The 22,832-nt window shown below is 40.8% G+C and overlaps 1 protein-coding gene and 1 pseudogene across 1 annotated transcript; one reads left to right on the top strand and one right to left on the bottom strand.

The window, feature by feature from the left end:
* The first annotated feature begins 6,710 nt into the window (after positions 1–6,710).
* LOC100444464 (claudin-7-like) lies at positions 6,711–8,007 on the top strand (annotated as a pseudogene).
* A 968-nt stretch (positions 8,008–8,975) lies between these two features.
* On the bottom strand, positions 8,976–9,696 carry LOC112130772 (divergent paired-related homeobox-like). The gene has a single exon (XM_024240636.2). The coding sequence runs from the start codon at positions 9,444–9,446 to the stop codon at positions 9,024–9,026; it is 423 nt and encodes a 140-aa protein (XP_024096404.2). The 5' UTR covers positions 9,447–9,696; the 3' UTR covers positions 8,976–9,023.
* Between the last annotated feature and the right edge of the window lie 13,136 nt (positions 9,697–22,832).

Raw genomic sequence — 22,832 nt, 5'->3', positions numbered from 1 at the left:
CTTGTTTTTGTTCTTTTTACAACACTTTAAAAATGTTAAAACGATTCTTAGCTTCTGGGCCCTAAGAAAACAGGCTATGGACCGAATTTGACTCAGGTGTAGTTTGCCAACTCCTGTGACAATGATGGAGTTTAAGGGAGTTGGCAAGGTGGGGAATGAGTGATGTAATTGTTCTGTATCTGACTGTGGCATGGTTACAGGAATGTATAAATGTGATAAAATTCACAGAGGTGTATGCACACGAAAACGTCAATAATACTGTATGTTAATTAGAAAGAAAAACCCAGTAACCTATCAGATCAGTTCATCTGTGTCACAAGAGATATCAAAATTGCCTTTTCCCTAAGATTCAAGGATGAAGAAATCTTTTAAAAGATATGGCTTCTAACCAGGTGTGGTGGTGCGTGCCTGTAGTCCCAGCTACTCTGGAGGCTGAGGTAGGAGGATCACTTGAGGCCAGGACTTTGAGGCTGCAGTGGGGCATGATGAGACCTGTGAATACCCACTGCATTCCAGCCTGAGCAACATAGTGAGACCCCATTTCTAAAAAAATAAGTTCATAAAATAAATGGAAAATATGGCCTCTATCCATTCTATTTATAAAGTTGTTTACTGCAGTAATTCCCTTGTTTAAAATGGCAGGCTTGTGTGAATGCGATGATGAACTCAGCTGTAACTTATTCGGTTACGATGACGACAACCGTTTCTTTGAGGACAGGAAAAGCAAGTGTTATTCTCTATAACAAAGAGATAAGGGTATTTATCACTTACAATAATGTCCAGTTTATTTGCTGAGCAATGATCACTTAAGCTCAAAGCAATATGTGAGTTTCAGCTTTGAAATAGCAATTTAATCTGTATTATTTTCAAATAAGGTACCTTTTAAGCATTAGAAATTACGGCTTGTGTTATAGAGAATATGCCCTTTCTTAAGTTTTGCAGACTACAGGAGAGACTCTGACATTTATTTTATGCTCCGCATAAGAGGGTCACTGTGTCACAGCAGCTTTACTTTCCCTAAGGCCTTGGTAACTGTCAGAGAGAATACTCAGCATATTGTATAAAAACATTGAGAGAACTGACTTTTGTTGTCTGACCAAGTGAATATGTAATGCTTCCCTAAAAATATCCTTTAAGATATTAAAAATATTTCATCTTTTGTAGTGATTCTCAGTGATAAGTGTGTGTATTTCAGGAATAGGGATGCTTTAGGAGATTTACATGGCCTAACCCCAGAATCACTGACCTGGTGAGCCCTGTGAAAAACAGTGTAGACCCCTCCATCTAGGCAGCCTTTCAAACTACTATATTTATCAAGCATATACTTCAGGTAAACATGTGACAGATGATGAAACTCTTTCCCTACATTTTACTCTGGATACAAAGGGATTTCAAAAATAAGCATAAAACATGAAGGATAAAAAGACAATGTATTTCTGTGTCCCCATGGAATGGTGGCTTGCCAATGGCTAGCTTGGCATTTCTCTCTGTATTTCTTTAGGTACCATCACTTTTCATCATCCCCAAGTGCTGCCCCACGCTCCAAACTAAGTGGTTGTACTTATATGACAGACTGTTTTTTCTCTTTATGCCCATAAAATATGTTTGTGCAGCAAAAATGTATTGAGCACCTGCTATGTGCTGGGTAACAGCCTGTGTGTGGGATAGATAAGCAAATGAAACAAACAGAAGTCCCTGCCTTCATAGAGCTTGCATTCCAGTGGGGGCAGATAGACAATGAACAACAAATATGATAAATAAGTAAATTATATAGTATGTTAGATACATTTGGATTGCCTAATGTATTAGGCTGTTTTTGTGTCACTATAAAGACATACCTGATGCTGTATAATTTATAAAGAAAAGAGGTTTAATTGGCTCATGGTTCTGCAGACTGTTCAAGGAACATGGTGCCAAGATCTGCTCTGGGTGAGGGCCTCAGGGAGCTTACAATCGTGGCAGAAGGTGAAGCGGGAGCCAGCATCATACGAGGAGAGCAGGAGTGGTGGTGGGGAGGTGTCACACACTTTTAGATGACCAGATCTCACATGAACTGAGTGAGAACTCACTTACCGTCAAGGGGATAGAGCTAAGCCGTAAATAAGGGATCCACCCCCATGATCCAATAATCTCCCACCAGGCCCCACCTCCAACATTGGAAATTACATTTCAACATGAGATTTGGAAGGGACAAACATCCAAACCATGTCACCTAAGGTAATGGTTAGCTGTCTTTGCTAAATTGCTGATAAGTAATAAGTTATTACATATCCCCTCTCTCTTTTGCATCATCAGTTTTACCCTCTCTACTGGACTGTTCCATCAGTGTACCCATAAAGAAGCTATTATATCTCTAACCTTAAAAGAATGCTGACATGGTTTGGCTGTGCCCACCCAAATTTCATCTTCAACTGTAGTTCCCATAATCCCCACGTGTCTTGGGAAGGACCCGGTGAGAGGTAATTGAATCATGGGGGTGGTTACCCTCATGCTGTTTTTGTGATAGTGAGTTCTCACGAGTTCTGATGGTTTTATAAGGGGCTTTTCCCCCTTTTGCTCGGCACTTCTCCTTCCTGCCACCATGTGAAGAAGGATGTTTTTGCTTCCCCTTCTGACATGATTGTAAGTTTTCTGAGGCCTCCCCAGCCATGCTGAACTGTGAGTCAATTAAATCTCTTTCCTTTATAAATTACCCAGTCTCGGGTATGTCTTTATTAGCAGCATGAGAACAGACTAATACAAATGCCCTCTCTTGATTCATTCTGTTCTCATCACAGCAGTAAGGGTGATCCTGTTAAAATCATAAGTCAGATGATGATACTCCTCCAAACCTTCCCATGTCTCTCCAGCCCACTCACAGTCAAGTTCTAAGACCTTGCAATGGGCTGGGCATGAGCTGCCCTCAAGTACCTGTCTGACCTCATCACTCCAGCCAACTGGTCTGCTTGTAATTTATCCAACACACTAGAAAAGCCCCTGTCTCAAGATTTTGGCATTTACTCTTCCCAGAATGCTGTTTCTCCAGAATACCCTCATGTCCTTCAGCTACTACCTAATGTCACCTTTGTATTAATATCCATACCACCACCACTGCCACTCCTGCCCAAACATCCTATTTCCCTTCCTGGCTTTATTGTTTTCTCTTTGGTACTTAACATTATTGACATAGCTCTTTTTATATCTATATCTGTATTCTATAACTTTACTTATTTATCCTGTTTCAATTGGCTTTTCCTACCAGAATATAATCTTATGCAGGTAGGAATTTTTACCTATTTTAATTAGTCTCAGTATTTAGAATCATCCCTGGCATATAGTAGGTGCTAAGTAAGTATTTTAAATGAATCATGTTGCCAACTCTAATTGTGTTTGAACAGGGAGCTGTTGGCTGAATATTATGCTTTAAGGACTATACTGTCACTGGGCAAATTTTGTTTTTGTTTTTGTATTTATTTATTTATTTATTTATTTATTTATTTATTTATTTTAAGTTCCGGGGTACATGTACAGGATGTACAGGTTTGTTACACAGGTAAATGTGTGCCATGGTGGTTTGCTGCACCTATCAACCCATCACCTAGGTATTAAGCTCAACGTGCATTAGCTATTTTTCCTAATGCTCTCCCTCCCCACAACCCACCCCTGACAGGCCCCCAGAGTATTGTTCCCCTCCCAGTGTCCATGTGTTCTCATTGTTCAGTTCCCAGTTATAAGTGAGAACATGTAGTGTTTTGTTTTTGTTTTGTTTTTTTTGAAATAGTCTCCCAGGCTAGAGTGTAGTGGCGCAATTTCGGCTCGTGGCAAACTCCACCTCCCACGTTCAAGCGATTCTCCTGCCTCAGCCTCCCAAGTAGCTGAGACTACAGGCGCATGCCATCATGCCCAGCTAATTTTTATATTTTTAATAGAGACGGGGTTTCACCATGTTGGCCAGGCTGGTCTCCACCTCCTGACCTTAAGGTGATCCGCCCGCCTCAGCCTCCCAAAGTGCTGGTATTACAGGCATGGGCCACTGTGCCTGGCTAGCAAATATTTTTGACAAGTTATTTCTTCCACACCCTTCAATCCCAGCCTTTGAACAGTATCAATGGGTATAACTCTAAACAATAAAATATAACATTGTCAGATCCTCATTCAATGTGTTTATAGGAGTTGTGAATGTGGGCTCCTCCTTCTTCAGACTGTAGAATTTGATAATGTTGGGTTTTGTATGTTTTGTTCTTAGGTTTGTATTATTCTTTCTCCTGTCAGTAATTCCTTTGTGATCTGTTTCCTTTCTTGTTTCATTCTTCTCCTTCCCCGGTTCTCCAGCCTAGAAATTTGAGAGACAGGCTGATATCCAGAAAAACAAATCTTTCACTGTAATCTCCTTTTCAGTGTTATCTCAATTTTGAATAGATTTAAGTAAAATAAGCTAAGTATTTCTTAGATACAGATATTAGTAGGCATTCAATTTTATTCATCAAACTCTGCTTACTATAAATCTCTCTCTGTTGACAACATGTACAAATTAAGTTGGAAGGATAAAGAAAGAAGCAGGGGAGGCTTCTGGAACTAGCATCTGTGTTCCTCAAATATCAGAATTGCTTGATGGTGTTAATGAGGCACTTGCCTATTAATTTTAAGTTTGATTTTCAATTTATTTGGACACCATCACTCTGCAATGTATTTTTAATTTTCCTTATCAAAACTTTTAATTAGTCTTCCCCAAATTTTAAAGCAAAACCAGCTATTATGGCATTTAATTGGAATATTACAGATAGTCAGAAAGATATTTGAAACTAAGTTGATTCAAAAATTAAGATTTAGCTAGGAACAGTAGCTCATACCTGTAACCCCTCCCTGCTACTTAGGAGGCTGAGGTAGGAGGATCACTTGAGGCCAGGAGTTCAAGACCAGCCTGGGCAACATAGTGAGACCCCATCTCTAATTTTTTTCTCTTTTTTTATTAGCTAAGTGTGGTGCCGTGTGCCTGTAGTCCCACCTACTCAGGAGACTGGGGTGGGAGGATTGATTGAGCCCAGGAGTTCCAGGCTGCAGTGAGCTATGTTTGTGCCACTACGCCCCAGCCTGGGCAACATAGTGAGACTCTGTCTCTAAATAGATACGTACATAAATAAAAGTTAAGATTTGCTTTCTAATGCATTTACATTAAAATATTTGATAAGTATGTGAGTTTGCTTCTGTGGGTCCTAAATAAAATATAATGACTTGAGAAGTATATCTACGCTTTTTATCATGGAAGCTCAGTATTCAACACAAATGCTTTCTGGTAATCCTTATTGTTTTAGTTACTGTAATTTTTAAAAAGTTATTCTCAGCTAATGAATTGAAGTTACACTTCCAGATTTGGACACCATTAAATTACTAAGAGTACTAGGACTTTTAAAAGGTTTAAAATGCATGATTTTAAACATTTGGGGATTTTAAGACAAAAGTATAAAGTTATTTGTGGAGAAATTTAAGATGTTACATGATGGCTGAAATAAAAGTCTTGGGATAAGAATAGTGTGTGTGGAGGAGGGCTTGAAATATCCAAAAGACCAACATTTTACTTTTTAAAATGGAAATTTCCTGATTTAGTGACTGAGGATTCTAATCACATGGCATGCCAGATTTTAAAATATTTATTTTTAAAGTCAATGACCGGGCGCAGTGGCTCACGCCTGTAATCCCAGCACTTTGGGAGGCCAAGGCAGGTGACTCACTTGAGGTCAGGAGTTTGAGACCAGTCTGGCCAACATAGTGAAACCCATCTGTACTAAAAATACAAAAATTAGCCAGGCATGGTGGTGCATGCCTGTAGTCCCAGCTACTCTGGAGGCTGAGGCAGAAGAATCGCTTGAACCTGGGAGGCGGAGGTTGCAGTGAGCCAAGATCGCACCACTGCACTCCAGTCTGGGCGACAGAGCAAGACTCCCTCTCAAAATAAAATAAAATAAAAAGTATCCACTGAAACCCTCTAGATGACTTTTACTGGTTTCAAATTTGTTGGACTTCATTAATTTTGTTGAGTAACACTTGTACTTAGGTCATGAACATTCACTTTACATCTGTTGCAACACCAGTGCATCAGCTCATTAATCTCCTTTCTTCCCCACCCATAACTACCTGCATGCAATATAATTCCAGGTTCCCTAATGTAACTCAATTTTTATTAAATTTAAAAAACACAAATTAGTAAGTTAAAGTAGTAGTTGAAGTAATAGAGGTGAAGTGTCACCTTTGTTGTTGTTGTCGTTGTTGTTTTTTGTTTACTCCTTTCCATTCCCAATTATTTCTGCCACCTGGTGCAAAGATGTGATCTAACAAAAGTGATTCCCCCTCCCCCGACACACACCTATCATAGTCCCAGCGGTTGCCATACCTCACTTTTGTTCTTTGGTTTCCCATTTTCATGTTCAACTTATCCAGCTGCTAGCTTTCTTTTAAAGTAACAGTTATTTGTACAACAAAGCTAGACAACAAATTGTTTTCCTCAAAACACAAAATATGGGCCTGTTCCCTGTGCTGTGAGACTATCACTTCACCAGAGGGGTCAATTTGTGTGTACTTCGGGTGACAAGATTTGTGGTCACCTGGCCAAAAACTTCTTTGTCTCTTTGGATGACTTAAAAACTCTACCCCAAGATGTCTTTCGTGGGGATGCCCCAAAGTTTTGTTTTACTGTAGGGTTGCCTGCCCAGCACCCCCAGTTTTTTTCTGAGAGTGGAAATGGCCAATTTGGGCCTGCAGTTGCTGAACTTTTCCATGGCTCTGCTAGGCTGGGTGGGCCTTGTGGCCTGCATCGCCATCCCGCAGTGGCAGATGAGCTCATGTGTGGGCAACAGCATCATCACAGCCCAGGCCATGTACAAGGGACTGTGGATGGACTACATCATGCAGAGCATGGGCTTGATGAGCTGTGAAATGTATGACTTGGTGCTCACCCTGCCAGCAGCCATGCAGGACCTTCGAGCCCTAATGGTGGCATACCTGGTGCTGGGCTTCCTGACCATATGTGTGTGGCCACCATGGGCATGAAGTGCATGTGTTGTGGGGGAAATGACAAAGTGAAGAAGGCCTGTATAGCTGATACGGTTTGGCTCTGTGTCCCCACCCAAATCTCATCTTGAATTGTAATCCTCACATGTCGAGGGAGGGAAATGACTGGATTATGGGGGCAGTTTCCCCCACACTCTTCTCATGATAGTGAGTGAATTCTCACGAGATCTGATGGTTTTTTGTTTGTTTGTTTTTTGAGATGGAGTTTCACTCTTGTTGCCCAGGCTGGAGTGCAATGGCATGGTCTCAGCTCACTGCAACCTCTGCCTCCCAGGTTCAAGCGATTCTCCTGCGTCTGCCTCCCAAGTAGCTGGGATTACAGGCATCCCCCACCACACTCAGCTAATTTTTGTATTTTTAGTAGACACGGGGTTTTATCATGTGGGCCAGGCTAGTCTGGAACTCCTGAACTCAGGTGATCCACCCACCTCAGCTTCCCAAAGTACTGGGATTACAGGCATGAGCCACTGTGCCCAGCCCTGATGGTTTTATAAATGGTAGTTTTTCCTGCTCTCTCACATGCTTCCTCTCTCCTGCTGCCATGTGAAGAAGGTCTTTGCTTCCCCTTCCACCATGATTGTAAGTTTCCTGAGGCCTCCACAGTCATGCTAAACTGCGAGTCAATTAAACCTCTCTCCTTTATAAATTACCCAGTCTTGGGTATTTCTTTATGGCAGTATAGGCATGATTAGAGGTGTCATTTTCATCATGGCAGGTCTTGCTGACTTGGTAGCTTTCTTCTGGTATGGCCATCAGATTGTCATGGACTTTTACAACCCCTTGATCCCCTTGAATATTAGGTATGAGTCAGGTCCTGCTATCTTTATTGGCTGGGCAGAGTCTTCTCTGACCCCTCTAGGAGGTGTACTATTCTCTTGCTCTTGTTCTGGGAATAAGAGCAAAACTGGGTACTGTGTACCTCACTCTTACTCTAAGTCCAACTCTGCCAAGGAGTACATGTGAACTGGGACCCCTTTGCCCCAGCCTGACAGGCTATGGGTGTATCTAAATGCCTGAAAAGACCTGGGGCAGAGCTCAGCCTGTGGGCAGGGTGCAGGGCAAAAGCCTCCTGGTCACTCCATCCCTGCACACCATGTACTGTTCTCTGGGGGGTAGGGTGGGAGACACAAAAAGAGAGGAGAGTGCACATTTTGTATAGTAATAAAAAATAAGCTTTGGAGAGTAAAAAGATATATATGAGCAAGTAGGGATGGACCAGTGATAGCTACAATACCTATAGTATTGGCATCTGTACAGAAACATGCTTAGGGAAGCAACAGGGCATCTCACTGACCTGGGAACAACAAAATAACCAAAAGGTACTCACTGAAAGTTCAGAGAGCCAAAGTGAGAACAGGAACTAAAACTGTAGGGGTAAACCTCCATAGCAATGGTCTGCAATAAGATATAAGAGATCTAAAATAGTCTGGGTCATATAAGCCCTTAGAACTAACCAGCCAAAGCATCCTTTGAGGATAAAGATCCACACTGAGGAGACTTGCTGATCAATCTAAAGTGACAATAGAGACAAAAGAAAGAACAGGGCCAGAAAAAGTAGGGGAGGGGAACAGAGTCTGGAGATCTCAGAAATTAAGCCACCATATTTTTTGACACTTCACAAAAGCAACAGGAGAGCTCTAGTCATAAAGTTATAAAGTCCATATTTCCCTTGTAAAAGTTCAGGAAAATGAAATTCACGTGGAAATGAACATAATAGAATAAAGAGCAAAAGCCATGTGATCATCTCAATAGACACAGAAAAATACAAATTCATAATACAAATTCTCAACAAACTTAGAATAGAAGGGAACTTTTTCAACCTTCAACCTGACAAAGAGTATCCACAAAAACCACCAGTGTTTTGTTTTTACAATATATATATATTTTTGTATTTAGCATCTCTCTTGACTTCGTAGAGATGAACAGGCAGAAGAACTAGAATTGAAGTTTGGAGAACAAACTCGGGATTCCAAAATGGGCTAGAGGCAGTATATGTTAGGATCTTGGCAGAAGCCAAAATGGACTATTTTTTGGCCAGGGAAGTCATTTGTAGGGACCTTAAGGTTAGGGTACAGAATGAGTTGGAATGAGGGTGCCCAAAGATTCATATACACCAGGCCGATAGGATGAACAGCACTGGGGAATCTGAGTAGCGTGTCTGTATTTCTCAGGCCAGCACTGGTCTTGACTTCACCCTCTGGTATTGATGGTTGTTGAGTTTCTTGTTTTTGCTGAATATGCTCGCATTTTGCTTTCTTAAGTTTTGCTCTGTGGTTCTCGAACCAGAACTCCAGTACTGTTGGATGTATGTCAATTTTCGAAGCCCACTGAAGGCTGGGGTTTGGGTATAGGTTCTCATTGAAAAAGATGTTCAAATCTTCCAGTAGCTTCTCAGTGAACATGGTTCATTTCCTGTGTGAATGCATCTGGTGCTTGCCTTTGGGAAGATCCTCTGAGTCTGACATCTTCTAATCTAGATGTGCTCCTGTATTCAGGTCCAGTGATAAGAACTAGCAGAGATTGAATCCGGACTTAAATAGCTTACTCCACAGCCACACCAGATTCCCACCCTCTTCCAACTGTTTCTGCCCTATCTGCCTCCAATCTGATCCCTGGATCCTCCAGAGCCCCCTGGATTTCTCCTAATTCTGTCTCACATCATACCTAATCATGAAAGACTGCATGTTTGCCTCCAAGACTAGGAAGAAAGCAAGAATACCCACTCTTGCCACTTCTATTCAACATTGTACTGGAGGTTCTAGTGCAATCAAGCAAAAAAATTAAAAAGCATCGCTGGGCGCGGTGGCTCACGCCTGTAATCCCAGCACTTTGGGAGGCCAAGGTGGGTAGATCACAAGGTCAGGAGATCGAGACCATCCTGGCTAACACAGTGAAACCCCGTCTCTACTAAAAATGCAAAAAATTAGCCAGGCGTGGTGGTAGGCACCTGTAGTCCCAGCTACTCGGGAGGCTGAGGCAGGAGAATGGCATGAACCCGGGAGGCGGAGCTTGCAGTGAGCTGAGATCACGCCACTGCACTCCAGCCTGGGCGACAGAGCAAGGCTCCGTCTCAAAAAAAAAAAAAGAAAAAAAAAAGGAAGCTGGAGGACTTTCACCTCTTTTACCTCTCAATTTCAAAACTTATTACAAAGCTCAGTTATCAATACAGTGTGGTGCTGGCATAAAGACAGACATACAGATCAAAGGTACAAAATTGAGAATCTAGAACTAAACCTTTACATTTACGGTCAATTGAATTTTGACAAAAGTGCAAGGCATTTCAATGGGGAAAGGACAGATAGTCTTTCCAACAAATAGTGCTGAGAAAATTGGATATCTACATGCATACCATACTCAAAATTTAACTCAAAATGGAACAGAGACCTAAATATAAAAGGTTAAGCTAAAAAACTTGTAACAGGAAACAGGAGAGAGCAATATGGCAGAATAGGAGGTTCCCTCACTCATATCCTCCCACAACAAGAATTCTGTACCCATCCACAGACAAAAGTGTCTTTGTGGGATCCTTGGGATACAGTTAGGAAGTTGTGAAACCCAGTGGAGCCCAAGACCTAGGAGGGTCATTTTGAGAGTGCAGACCCACACCTAGGTGGCAGACCAGCTGACTGCTATCCTGGCTTCATACCTGGAAATAGCCCTGTTCTTCTAAGGGTTTGGCTACAACCCCATTTGGCCTTGAGCCTGCTACCAAAACCATTTGCCAAGGGTCCGGGAGGAATCAGGCACACTAGTGCCTCAACAGACAGGCCTGCCAACATTGGTCTAGGTAGTAAAGCCAAAAGCTATCCTGTATCTCGGCCCCAGCCCTTCTCAATGGTGCTCCCAGATTAGTACTACTTGCACAAGGACCCAGAGGGAAATTTGCCCATATGTGCCACTGGGACAGGCTTGCTGGCCTCCATCCCATAATAGATCCTGAAGGGGCCCTGTCTCAGCTCCAGCTCCTCTCTGCCACAGCCCAGGAGTATTCCCACCCACGCAGAGAACTGCTGGGAGACTAGCCTGTCTGAGCCACTGTGACAGGCTTGCCAGTTTCCTTCCCACAGCAGATCCTGAAGGGGCCCGGAAGCTTGACTCTAGCCCAGTCTGGGAACAAACCCAAAAGCACAGAGAACTGCTGCGAGATGTGCCTGTCTATGTCACCAGGACAGGCTTGCCAGCCTACATCCCATAGCAGACCCTGAAGAGGCTCTGTCTCAGCTTCAGTCCAGAGCTATTCCACCTATACAGGAAACTGCTGGGAGACACACTGGGACAGGCTTGCCAAACTCTGTCTCCTAGCGGTTCTTAAAGGAGCCCTGAACCTCAGCTCCAGCCCCTCTCAGCTGCAGTCCTGGAGCAATCCTTCCCACATAGGGAACCGTTGGGAGTCTTGCCTGATGGTGCCACCAGGTTGGGCTTGCCCATATCAGTCACACAGCAGTTTCTGAAATAGCAATGAAGCTCAGTTTCAGCCCCTCCCAGCTGTGGTCTGGGAACAGTTCTGCCCAGCTGGGATCCTGCCAGGAGACGTGCCCTTCTGAGTCCCTGGATCTTGGTCCTGGAGGGAGGCATGTCTGGCAGTGTCCCTGAAGGCTGACTCCTTGACCTCGGTCTCATTGTGGATCTTGAAACAGCCCTATAAATAGACTCCAGCCCTTCTCAATTGCAGTCTGATAGCAGGCCTGCTCACCCAGAAGCCCACAGGGAGACACACCCACCCCTGACCCTGGAGACAGGACTGAAGATCTCAGTCTCAGCTGCGGACCCTGAAACAATCCTGTGTCTCTGTTCTAGCCCCTCTCAGCCATGGACCAGAGCAATATGGCCAGCCTAGGGACTCATCCAGTGATCCAACAGCAGCTCTCTCAGAATCACAGAGGAAGCCACATCCATCAGGGCACCTGGTAACAGGCCTGCCATCTGTGAATCCTGAAGTGGATCCTCATCCTAGCACCAGCCACACAGACCAAGATCCTGGAAATAGTCCAGTCCACTAGTGAACCATATAGGACCCATGCCCACTAACTTTGGTCTCCACTGCAGACCCGGCACCAGCAACATGATCTAGATTCAACCCTACTCAACTGGGATCCTGGAGGCAATCTCATCAACCCAGATACCTGATATGGTTTGGATTTGTACCCCCACCAAATCTCAAGTCAAATTGTAATCCCCAGTGTTGAAGGTGGGGCCTGGTGGGAGATGGTTGGATTATGGGTGTGGATTTCTCATGAATGGTTTAGCACATCCCCCTTTGTACCGTCCTCATGGTCTTGATAGAGTTCTCATGAGATCTGGTTGTTAAAAGTGTACAGCACCTCCCCCTTCTCTCTATTGCTCCTTACTCCCACCATATGAGACATTTCATACCCCCTTTGCCTTCTGCCATGATTGGAAGCTTCCTGAGACCTCCCCAGAAGCAGAAGCCACTATGCTTCCCGTACAGCCTGCAGAACCGTGAACCAACTATACCTCTTTTCTTTATAAATTACCCAGTCTCAGATATTTCTTTATAGCAATGTGAGAATGGACTAATACAATACCTAACAGGAGAACACTTTAACTTGCCAAAATGTATCTGTAAAGACTGAAAGAAGGGTTTGCTCCTTCAAATGCAAGGCTACACAGACATCACCAAAGGAAGTTGTAACAACAAATGCCTACATCAAAAAAAGAAAAAAAAAAGAAATCTCAAATAAACAGCCTAACCTTATGCCTCAAGGAACTAGAAAAAGAAGAACAAACTAAGCCCAAAATCAGTAGAAGGAAAGAAAGAATAAAGATCAGAGCAGAAATAAATGAAATAGCGGCTAAAAAGATACTAGAAAACATCAACAAAACTAAAAGTTGGTTCTTTGAAAATGTAAACAAAATTGACAAACCTTTAGCCAGACCAACTAAGAAAAAAAGAGAGAAGACTAAAATAAAGAAAATCAGAAATAAGAGAGGAGATATTACTGATGTCACAGAAATACAAAGGACCATAAGAGACTGCTATGTGCAGTTATATGCCAAAAATTTGGTTAACCTAGAAGAAATGGATAAATTCCTAGAAACATACAACCTAACAAGACTGAATCAAGAAGAAACAGAAAATATGAACAAACCAATAATGAGCAATGAGATTGACTCAATAATAAGACATCTCCCATCAAAGAAAAGCCCAGGACCAGATGGCTTCACAGTCAAATTCTACCAAATATTTAAATAACTAATACAAATCCTCCTCACACTTTTTCCCAAAAAAATGAAGAAGAGGAAATACTTCCAGACTGATTCTATGAGGCCAGCATTACTGATGCCAAAGCCAGGCAATAGCACTACCAAAAAAGAAAATTCCAGGCCAATATCCCTGATGAACATAGATGCAAAAATCCCAAACAAAATATGAGCAAACCAAATTAAACAGCATATTAAAAGGATAATTCACCGTGATCAAATGAGATTTATCCCTGGGATTCAAGGATGGTTCAACATTTGCAAATCAATGAATGTGATAAACCATAATAACAGAATGAAGGAAAAAAACTATACAATCATCTCAATAGATGCAGAAAGAAAAAAACATTTGAGAAAATTCAACATCCTTTCATGATAAAAACTCTCAACAAATTAGGCATAGAAGGAACGTACCTAAACACAATAAAGGCCATATATAAAAAGCCCACAACTAATATACTCAACAGTGAAAAGTTGAAAGCTTTTCCTCTAAGATCAGGAACAAGACAAGGATGCCCACTCTCACCACTTCCATTCAACATAGTACTGGAAATCCTAGCTTGAGCAATGAGGCAAGAGAAAGAAATAAAATATAGCCAAATTGGAAAGAAAGAAGTTAAATTGCCCCTGTTTGCAGACAACATAATCTTACATATAGAAAACCCAAAAAACTCATGCCAAAACTGTTAGAACTAATAAATGAATTCAGTAAAGTTGCAGTATACAAAATCAACATGCAAAAATCAGTAGTCTTTCCTTACACTAAAAATAAACTATATGAAAAAGAAATTAAGAAAATTTGATGCTATCCACAATAGCATCAAAAAATTGAATATTTAGGAGTAAATTTAGCCAAGGAGGTGAAAGGTCTGTGCACTAAAGACTATAAAACATTGATGAAAGAAATAGAAAAGATACAAATAAATGAAAAAGTATCCCATGTTCATGTATTGGAAGAATTAATATTGTTAAAAAATGTCCATACTACCCAAAGCAATCTATGGGTTCAATGAAATTTCTATCAAAATTCTAATGTCATTTTTCACAGAACTAGAAAAAGCAATCCTAAAATTTGTATGGAACCACAAAAGACCCTGCATAGCCAAAGCAATCTTGAGCAAAAAAACTGGAGCCCAAAGCTCAAAAACAAATGCTGAAGGCATCATACTACCTGGCTTCAAAATCTATTACAAAGCTGTAGTAATCAAAACAGCATGGTACTGGCATTAAAAAAGATGCATTGACCAATAGAACAGAATAGAGCCCAAAAATAACCCCAAGCACTTACAATCAATTGATTTTTGACAAAGGTGCCAAGAACACACAATGAGAAAGGACAATCTCTTCAATAAAGAGTGTCGGGAAAACTGGACATCCACATGCAAAATGAACTTGGACTCTTATACCATGTACAAAAATCAACTCAAAATGGATTAAAGACTTAAACATAAAGCTTGAAACTGTAAAACTACTGGAAGAAAACATGGGGGAAAATGCTTCACAACATGGGGGAAATGCTCCACAATAGCCCCAAAAGCAAAGGCAACAAAAGCAAAAATAAACAAATGGGATTGGATCAAATTAAAAAGCTTCTGCCCAGCAAAGGAAACCATTAATAGGATGAAGAGACAACTCAAGGATTGGGAGAAAATATTTGCAAACCATACATCTGACAAGAAACTAATATCCAAACTAAGGAACTCAAACAACTCAATAGCAACAAAAAAAAAACAACCTAGTTAAAACACGGACCAATGACTTGACATTTCTCAAAAACAGATATACAAATGTTCAACAGATATATGAAAAACACTTATCATCCCTAATCATCAGGGAAATGTAAATTAAAAGCACAATGGAAATATCATCTTACACCCGAATGTGAGGTGATATGATAGAATATCATGAAATCTATAATAGAATAGAATAGGTGATAATAGAATTATTATCAGAAAAAGAAAAGATAATAAGTGTTAACAAGGGTGTAGAGAAAAGGGAATGCTTGTATACTGTTGGTGGAAATATAAATTAATATAGCCATTATGAAAAATATTATGGAATTTCCTCAAAAAGCCCCACAATAAATAGAACTACCATATGATCCAGCAATCCCACTACTGGGATTAAAAGGAATCCAATCCTGGCTAACACGGTGAAACCCTGTCTCTACTAAAAATACAAAAAAATTAGCCGGGCGTGGTGGCGAGCGCCTGTAGTCCCAGCTACTCAGGAGGCTGAGGCAGGAGAATGGCATGAACCCAGGAGGCGGAGCTTGCAGTGAGCCAGGATCACGCCACTTCACTCCAGCCTGGGTGACAGAGAGAGACTCTGTCTCAAAAAAAGGAATCCAAAGGAATTAAAATCAGTATGTCAAAGTGATATCTGTACTCCCATGTTCATTGCAGCATTATTCACAGAGGGTAAGATTTGAAAGCAAGGTAAGTGTCCACCAGTGGATGAATGGATTTTTTAAAATGTGGTATATATACACAATGGAATACTATTCAGCCTTTAAAAAGAATAAAATTCTGTCACATGTGACAACATGGATGAACATGGAGGACATTATGTTAAGTGAAATAAGCCAAGCACAGAAAGACAAATATCACACCATCTCACTTACATGTGAAATTTTAAAAAGTCAAATTCATACAAGTAGAGAGTACAATGGCAATTCCCAGAGGCTGGAGGAGACGGGTAGACATGGAAAGGGGAGATGTTTAAGTAGTTGAGGTGGTGAATTTGTTGATTTGCTTGATTTAATCATTCCACAATGTAAACATATATCAAACATAAAGGTCAGGCAAGGTGGCTCACGCCTGTAATCCCAACACTACGAGAGGCTGAGGCAAGAGGATCACTTGAGGCCAGGAGTTCGAGACCAGCCTGGTCAACATAGGGAGACCCCTGTTTCCACAATTTTTTTTTTTTTTAATTAGCCAGGTGTGTTGATGCATGCCTGTAGTCCCAGTACTCAGAAGGCTGAGGAGGGAGGATCACTTGAACCCAGGAGTTCGAGGTTGCAGTGAACTATGATCACACCACTGCACTCCAGTCTAGGCGACCCAGCAAGACCCTGTCTCAAAAGAAAAATAAAAAAATAAAAATAACAATTCTGTTTACTACAGTCTGCCCTCTGGCCCCCAATGATTCATGTCTCTCCTAAATGCAAAATACATTCACCTTCTCCCAAATTTGCCAAGGGTGTCAATCCCATTACAGCTTAAACTCAAAGTCCAAACTCTCATCTAAATCTCATCAATTCAAAAATCCAATATCTCATCATCAAATCACTTAGATTAGGTGTGGGTGAGACGCCTGGCACAATTTCTCTCCATCTGTGGACCTATGAAACTGTAGAAACAAGTTATCTATTGCCAACACATGATGATGGAACAGGCATAGGATAAGAGTTACAGACATTCCAGTTCAAAAGGGAGGAAAATGGAAGGTAAAAAGGATCACCAGTCCAAAGCAGTTTTAAAAGCTGGGAAACTCCCTTGGGTTTCAAGACTTGGAAATAATCCCATGTGCCTTTCAGTTCTGCCCTCTGGCTCTCGCCTATGCCCCCTGGGCTTTCAGTTCCTCTCTCTGAGCCATCCTTTTTTCATGAAAGGTAGAATGTGTTTACAGCTGAGTCGTTTTATCAACCTCCTTTCTGCCAGAGGAATTCTGGGAGTTTGACAGCTTCCTTTCACTTCAAACTCTGTCACTTTCAGTCCAAGCTGGCAGTATTTCTGCTGATATAAATTTCTCAAGAACCTTGTCTGCTTTGAGTGGATGTCATAGGAATTCACTACATTGAACAGAAGCCATGTCCACAAATCTGGTAGAGATCATTCCTTCTCTAGCTTTGGCTGCTGCTGAGATGGCTCAGGGACACCCTTAAGCTTCCTAGAACCCACTGATTTGAATGATATCTGTGAGGCACAGCATAAACCTCTTGTGATCAAATACTCTAACCTTTTGTCTCTTAATTTTAGTGTCTTCATCAATCTTGATATGCTGAGAATTACCCAATTCCTTTGTGTTTAACAGTCCTTTCCTCAATCTGTCTCTCTCTTCTTGGGTTTTACTATAATCAGCAAGAAGAAACTAGATGGCACCTTCAACACTTTACTTGACCAATCCAGCAAGACCCTATCTCTATAAAAATAAAAATAAATTAGCCAGGTGTTGTGGCACGTGCCTGTAGTCCCAGTTACTTGGGAGGCTGAGGCAGGAGGATCATTTGAGCCCAGGAGTTTGAGGCTGCAGTGAGCCATAATTGCACCACTGCACTCCTGCCTGGGCAACACAGGGAGACCCTGTCTCTAAAAAAAAAAAAAAACAAAAAACAAACAAAAAAAAAACCAAGCAAAAACAACTTTACTTGGAAATCTTTTCAGCTAAATATGTGAGTCTTTGCTTTCAAATTCTACCTTCCAAATAACTGCAGGACACAAGTTTCAGTTTTGCTAAGCTTGCTGCCAATACATAACAAGGATCTCACTTCCTCCAGATTCTAATAACATGAGCCTCACTTCCTTCTGAGGCCTCACCAGCAGCCTTCCCACAGTCCATATTTCTACTAACATTCTGTTCAAGGCAACTTAGGCTGTTATCATGCTCCACAAAATCCTCTTCAAACTTGGTTCCAAAGACACTTCCACATTTTTAAGTATTTCTTATAGCAGCACCACACTTTCAGGTACTAAAATCCATATTCATTTTCTATTGTTGCATAACAAACTACCATGAACTTACCATATCCTGACCTATATTCTATATTTTGGAATTTATCTTATCTGGCTTTCTCTTTCTAAGGGTTATTTTGTCCGTGCCTTATCCAAGTCCTCTATGCCCCACTATATTTTTTCATGGCATTTCTTTATGCCTCTTCTCCTCTGCACTCTGCACCCACAGGCTTGCAGCAGCAGGCAGATGGCAGGAGCTCTATTAGAATTTGGTTTATTTCTTTACTTACAAGTAATTTGAACATCAGAATATTCTCTTTTAGCAAATACTGATGAAGGCATAAGTCATTGTATTAGTCCATTTTCATTATGCTGATAAAGACATACCTGAGACTGGGTAATTTATAAAGTAAAAGAGGTTTAATGGACTTAACAGTTCCACGTGGCTGGGGAGGCCTCACAATCATGGTGGAAAGTGAAAGGCACATCTTACATGGCAGCAGATGAGAGAGAACTTGTGCAGAGAAACTCCCCCTTATAAAACCATCAGATCTCGTGAGACTTATTCACTATCATGAGAACAGCACAAGAAAGACCCCCCCCCACGATTCAATTACCTCCCACCAGGTCCCTCCCATGACACGTGGGAACTGTGGGAGCTACAATTCAAGATGAGATTTGGATGGGGACACAGCTAAACTATATCAGTCATATGTTGCTTTATTTTATGAGGTTTATTTGTGGAGAGAGGGGTGAGTAGGGAGATTCAGAATGAGGCAGTATTGCCACTGTCCTCCAAACCCAGAAGGCTAGTTTTTCACAATGGTATACATTATCTATTCTGAAACTACTTTCTATGTATTCTAGGATTGAGCAAATAAATATATTGAGCCAGATTGTTCACTGTCAGGAAAGGAAGTTACAAATATGGAAAGGGTGAAGACTAGAATGAACCTCTGGTGTTGGATTGAAATACGAGGTATCAGTATGAACTCATGGCTTTTATATATATATATATATATATATATATAGAGAGAGAGAGAGAGAGAGAGAGAGACAGATGTGGAAACAAATATGTGTGTAAATGTACACATGTGTGTACACATGCATGCACATACACACATTTGCAAGAAGGAAAGAGTTAAAGGAACTGACCTGCAATTTATTTGGTCTCTTTACAAGGGGGATATCCCTAGTGCAAATAAAATAATGCATAGTTATAGTGATTACTGATATATTAGTATTTCTTTTTTTCTTAATTTATGCTTTCTATTTCCCATTCTTTTGCTTTATTTTTTCCTCCTCATTTCATGCCAATTATTGGATTCACCATGCTTCATTTTTTCTCTTCTTTTTCCTCTTCTGGCTTGGAAGTCATATAACCCATTTGTACTCTTGTAGTAGTTTCTCTTAAATTTGGCATACTTGGTTTGAAATCTAAAGTTAATCTATATTGGCCGGGCTCGGTGGCTCACACCTGTAATCCCAGCACTTTGGGAGGCCGGGGCCAGAGGATTGCTTGAGCCCAGGAATTTGAGAGACCAGCCTGGGCAACATAGTGAGACCCCCGTCTCTGCAAAAAATACAAAAAAATTAGTGGCATGTGCTGGTGCATGCCTGTAGTCCCAGCTACTTGAAAGGCTGAGGCAGGAGGATCGTTTGAGCCCAGGAGGTTGAGACTGCAGTGAGCCGTGATAGTGCCACTGCGTTCCAGCCTGGGTGACACAGTGAGACCTTGACTCCAAAAAAAAAAATAAATAAATAAAAATAAAATAAAGTTAATCTATATCTTTACTGTCCCCCTGACTAATGCATGGACCTTGAAATACTCTACCTCCAATTTCTCCTTCCAATTTTTCATGTTATTGCTAATATTTTAACTCCATCTTTTTAAAATATACTCAAATTAATCATTATTGCCATTTTTCTTGCTTTTTTCCATTTTCTTAGTTTTTTTTTAATAGTCAATGTCTATTTAGATTTATCTGCATATTTACTAACTTCTTTCCCACAGGTTTACCAATTTATTTGCTCACCATTGCTTCTTGCATTCTACATTGTCCTTCAGGATTCAAAACAGTTCTTTCTAAAGTGAATCCTTTAGAGGTTTTCAGGGTGACAGTCTGTGAATGATAAGCTCCTTTAATCTTTGTCTGAAAATGTCTTTATTTTGCCCTTCTTTGAATACAAAATGTAGTCTCATGGTGTGGCAGCTATGAAAATATGCCACTCAGATCTCTTGCTACAGGAAGCATAATTGACAGATGGCCTCAGCTGCTGCGCTACGAATCTACCGCCTGTTAGCATGGAGACCACACTTCACACAGGCTGCTTTCAGTCAATGATTCCGCATGGCAGGGATAATAAGGTAGACCCATTCCTGTAAGACATGTGATTCCTCTGACAGGCTACTTTGGCTTCAGGATGCCTCATCAACCTAGCTGAACCTTTCTTAGAATCTCACTGCAGTCTTAGACTCTGCCTATGCAATGCTCCTTTCATTGGTGTCAGACCTGCAGAGTGGCCTGAAGGCTCTTCCCACCTCCTGGGGATCCCTCCCTCCTCTTTTACCCTCAGAGGATTTCTCCAATCAATCCTTGCATGTCCAATCCCATGTTGGCTTCTGCTTCTCAGAGGACTCAGACATGGTTTGTGAATTAAACCAATATAAAATGTATACAGTAATATAAGTCTCAGGCCCACCCTTGCCCAAATCTACTATTTCCCTCACCACAACCACATTCAAACAGATGTACTACTTGTGTATCCTCTGAATTTGTTATGGGAATATAATAATATATGAATACATATTATTATTTTCCTTTTTCTTACATCAAAGATAGCATTCTATAAACACTGCTCTGAACCTTACACATTTTATCTTCTAGGTCTTTTTCACTTGTTTAATATTTTCAGTCTTTGGGTAACTCCGTGTCACAGCATTCTGAAAAATTTCCTTAAATCTATTGTACAGTTTATTTCTTCTCTTTTTAGCTGTCTAATCTGCTTTCTAACTTATTCACTAAATTGCTTTTCAGAAGCAATACCAAATTTTTTAATCTTTACATTCCTATGGTTATTTTTCCCTAGTCTGTCTTTTCTTTTTGTCATATTGTCTTGTTCTTTTCTTAGCATTTCAATTCTTCTTTTAGGTTTCTAATTGTCTAAAATATACTGATTTTATATTTTCTTTCAAATTTTAGCCTATTATCTCTGGTTTGGAGGGCTCTAATCTTTCCTCTTATTTTTCCTCCTTTTTTTTTTAATGCAGACCTAAATGTTTTCACATTTCATTTATGCCTTTTGATAACATCCAGAGGAAGTAATTTTGGCATGTTTCATAAATATCAAAGCAAAACTAAAATTATAATCCATATTTTCTTCAGGAGCATTGTTTTCTCTCTAAGCTTTACTTTTATCTTAAAATTTAAAGTTTCCTTCCCTTTTGGCTCAATTCTATCTTCTTCAAAAATCACTAGAAATAATGGGCTAATTTTTTTGGAAGTAAAAGTGAATTCTGTACAAATCTTTCTACTGGTTTACAGGTGAGGTAGTCCACCATAGGTCTCAAAGATCTTTGCACAGTCTTGCTAAGTGTGCCACACTAAGGCCTAACCATCCCCTGATACTGAACTGTGTAGCTGACTTTATCTGTGTAATATTCCAGTCTAATGAATGGCTGGACAGATTTCTGTAATACTTTCTCACTCTGAGCTAGGTTGTACTTTCTTAGTCCTTTCTTTTGGCCAAGGGCTATAAAATTTGGACCATAGGACATTATTTTGTGAAATCCAGATCTGCACCACTATCTGAGTTCCATTGATAGGAAGGCTATTCGGATAGTTGGATTAAAGTCAATCCTTCATGTTTCTTTCACTGTAAGATGAACTTTTGAGTCAATTTATGTGACAATGACTGAATAATAGCATTTAAGACTCTGAAGATCACACATATAACACTGTAACCCAGACAAACACTAACAGAAGATTTTATAATCAGACTTTGTAGTATACTTTTAGGAAACAAGTGTGTCCAAAATTAAACTAAGATTATAGGTCCTATCCCTAATCTGAAGGGTCTACAGAGTTAGCTATGAGAAGAGGGCCGCTGTCCTCCAGCCCCCAAGACGGTAGATCCACCAACAACTTGCACCATGCACCTGAAAAAGCCTCAGATACTCAATACCAGCCCATGCAGGAGCTGCCCAAGGCTGTGGGAGCCCACCCCTTGCATCAGCGTGCTCTGGATGTGAGACATGGAGTCAAAGGAAATCATTTTGGAGCTTTAAGATTTAATGACTGCCCCACCGGGTTTTGGATTTGCATGGGGCCTGTGGCCCCTTTGTTTTGGCCAATTTCTCCCATTTGGAATGGGAATATTTACTCAATGCCTGTACCCCCACTGTATCTTGGAAGTAACTAATTTGTTTTTTATTTTACAGGTTCATAGGCAGAAGGGATTTGCCTTGTCTCAAATGAGACTTGGACTTTTGCGTTAATGCTGAAATGAGTGAAGACTTTGGGGGACTGTTGGGAAGGCATGATTGGTTTTGAAATGTGAAAAGGACATGACATTTGGGAGGGGCCAGGGACAGAATAATACAGTTTGGCTCTGTGTCCCCACTCAAATCTCATCTCGAATTGTAATCCCCATAATCCTCACATGTCCAGGGAGGAACCCAGTTGGGAGTGATTGGATCATGGGGACAGTTTCCCCCATGCTGTTCTTGTGATAGTGAGTGAGTTTTCACAAGATCTGTTGGTTATGAGGGGCTCTTCCCCCTTTGCTCCTCACTGGATGTAACTACAGTAACAAAGGCTATTATTTAAACTTACTTGTCTCTATATTTTTAAGTGAAATAAATAGTTTATTAAATTTTTTGTTTCTCAT

Source organism: Pongo abelii, chromosome X (genome assembly GCF_028885655.2).
Source record: "Pongo abelii isolate AG06213 chromosome X, NHGRI_mPonAbe1-v2.0_pri, whole genome shotgun sequence".
Classification (NCBI taxonomy): Eukaryota; Metazoa; Chordata; class Mammalia; order Primates; family Hominidae; genus Pongo; species Pongo abelii.
The sequence above is the reverse complement of the archived record's forward strand: the minus strand, read 5'-3'. Positions and strand labels throughout refer to the sequence as shown.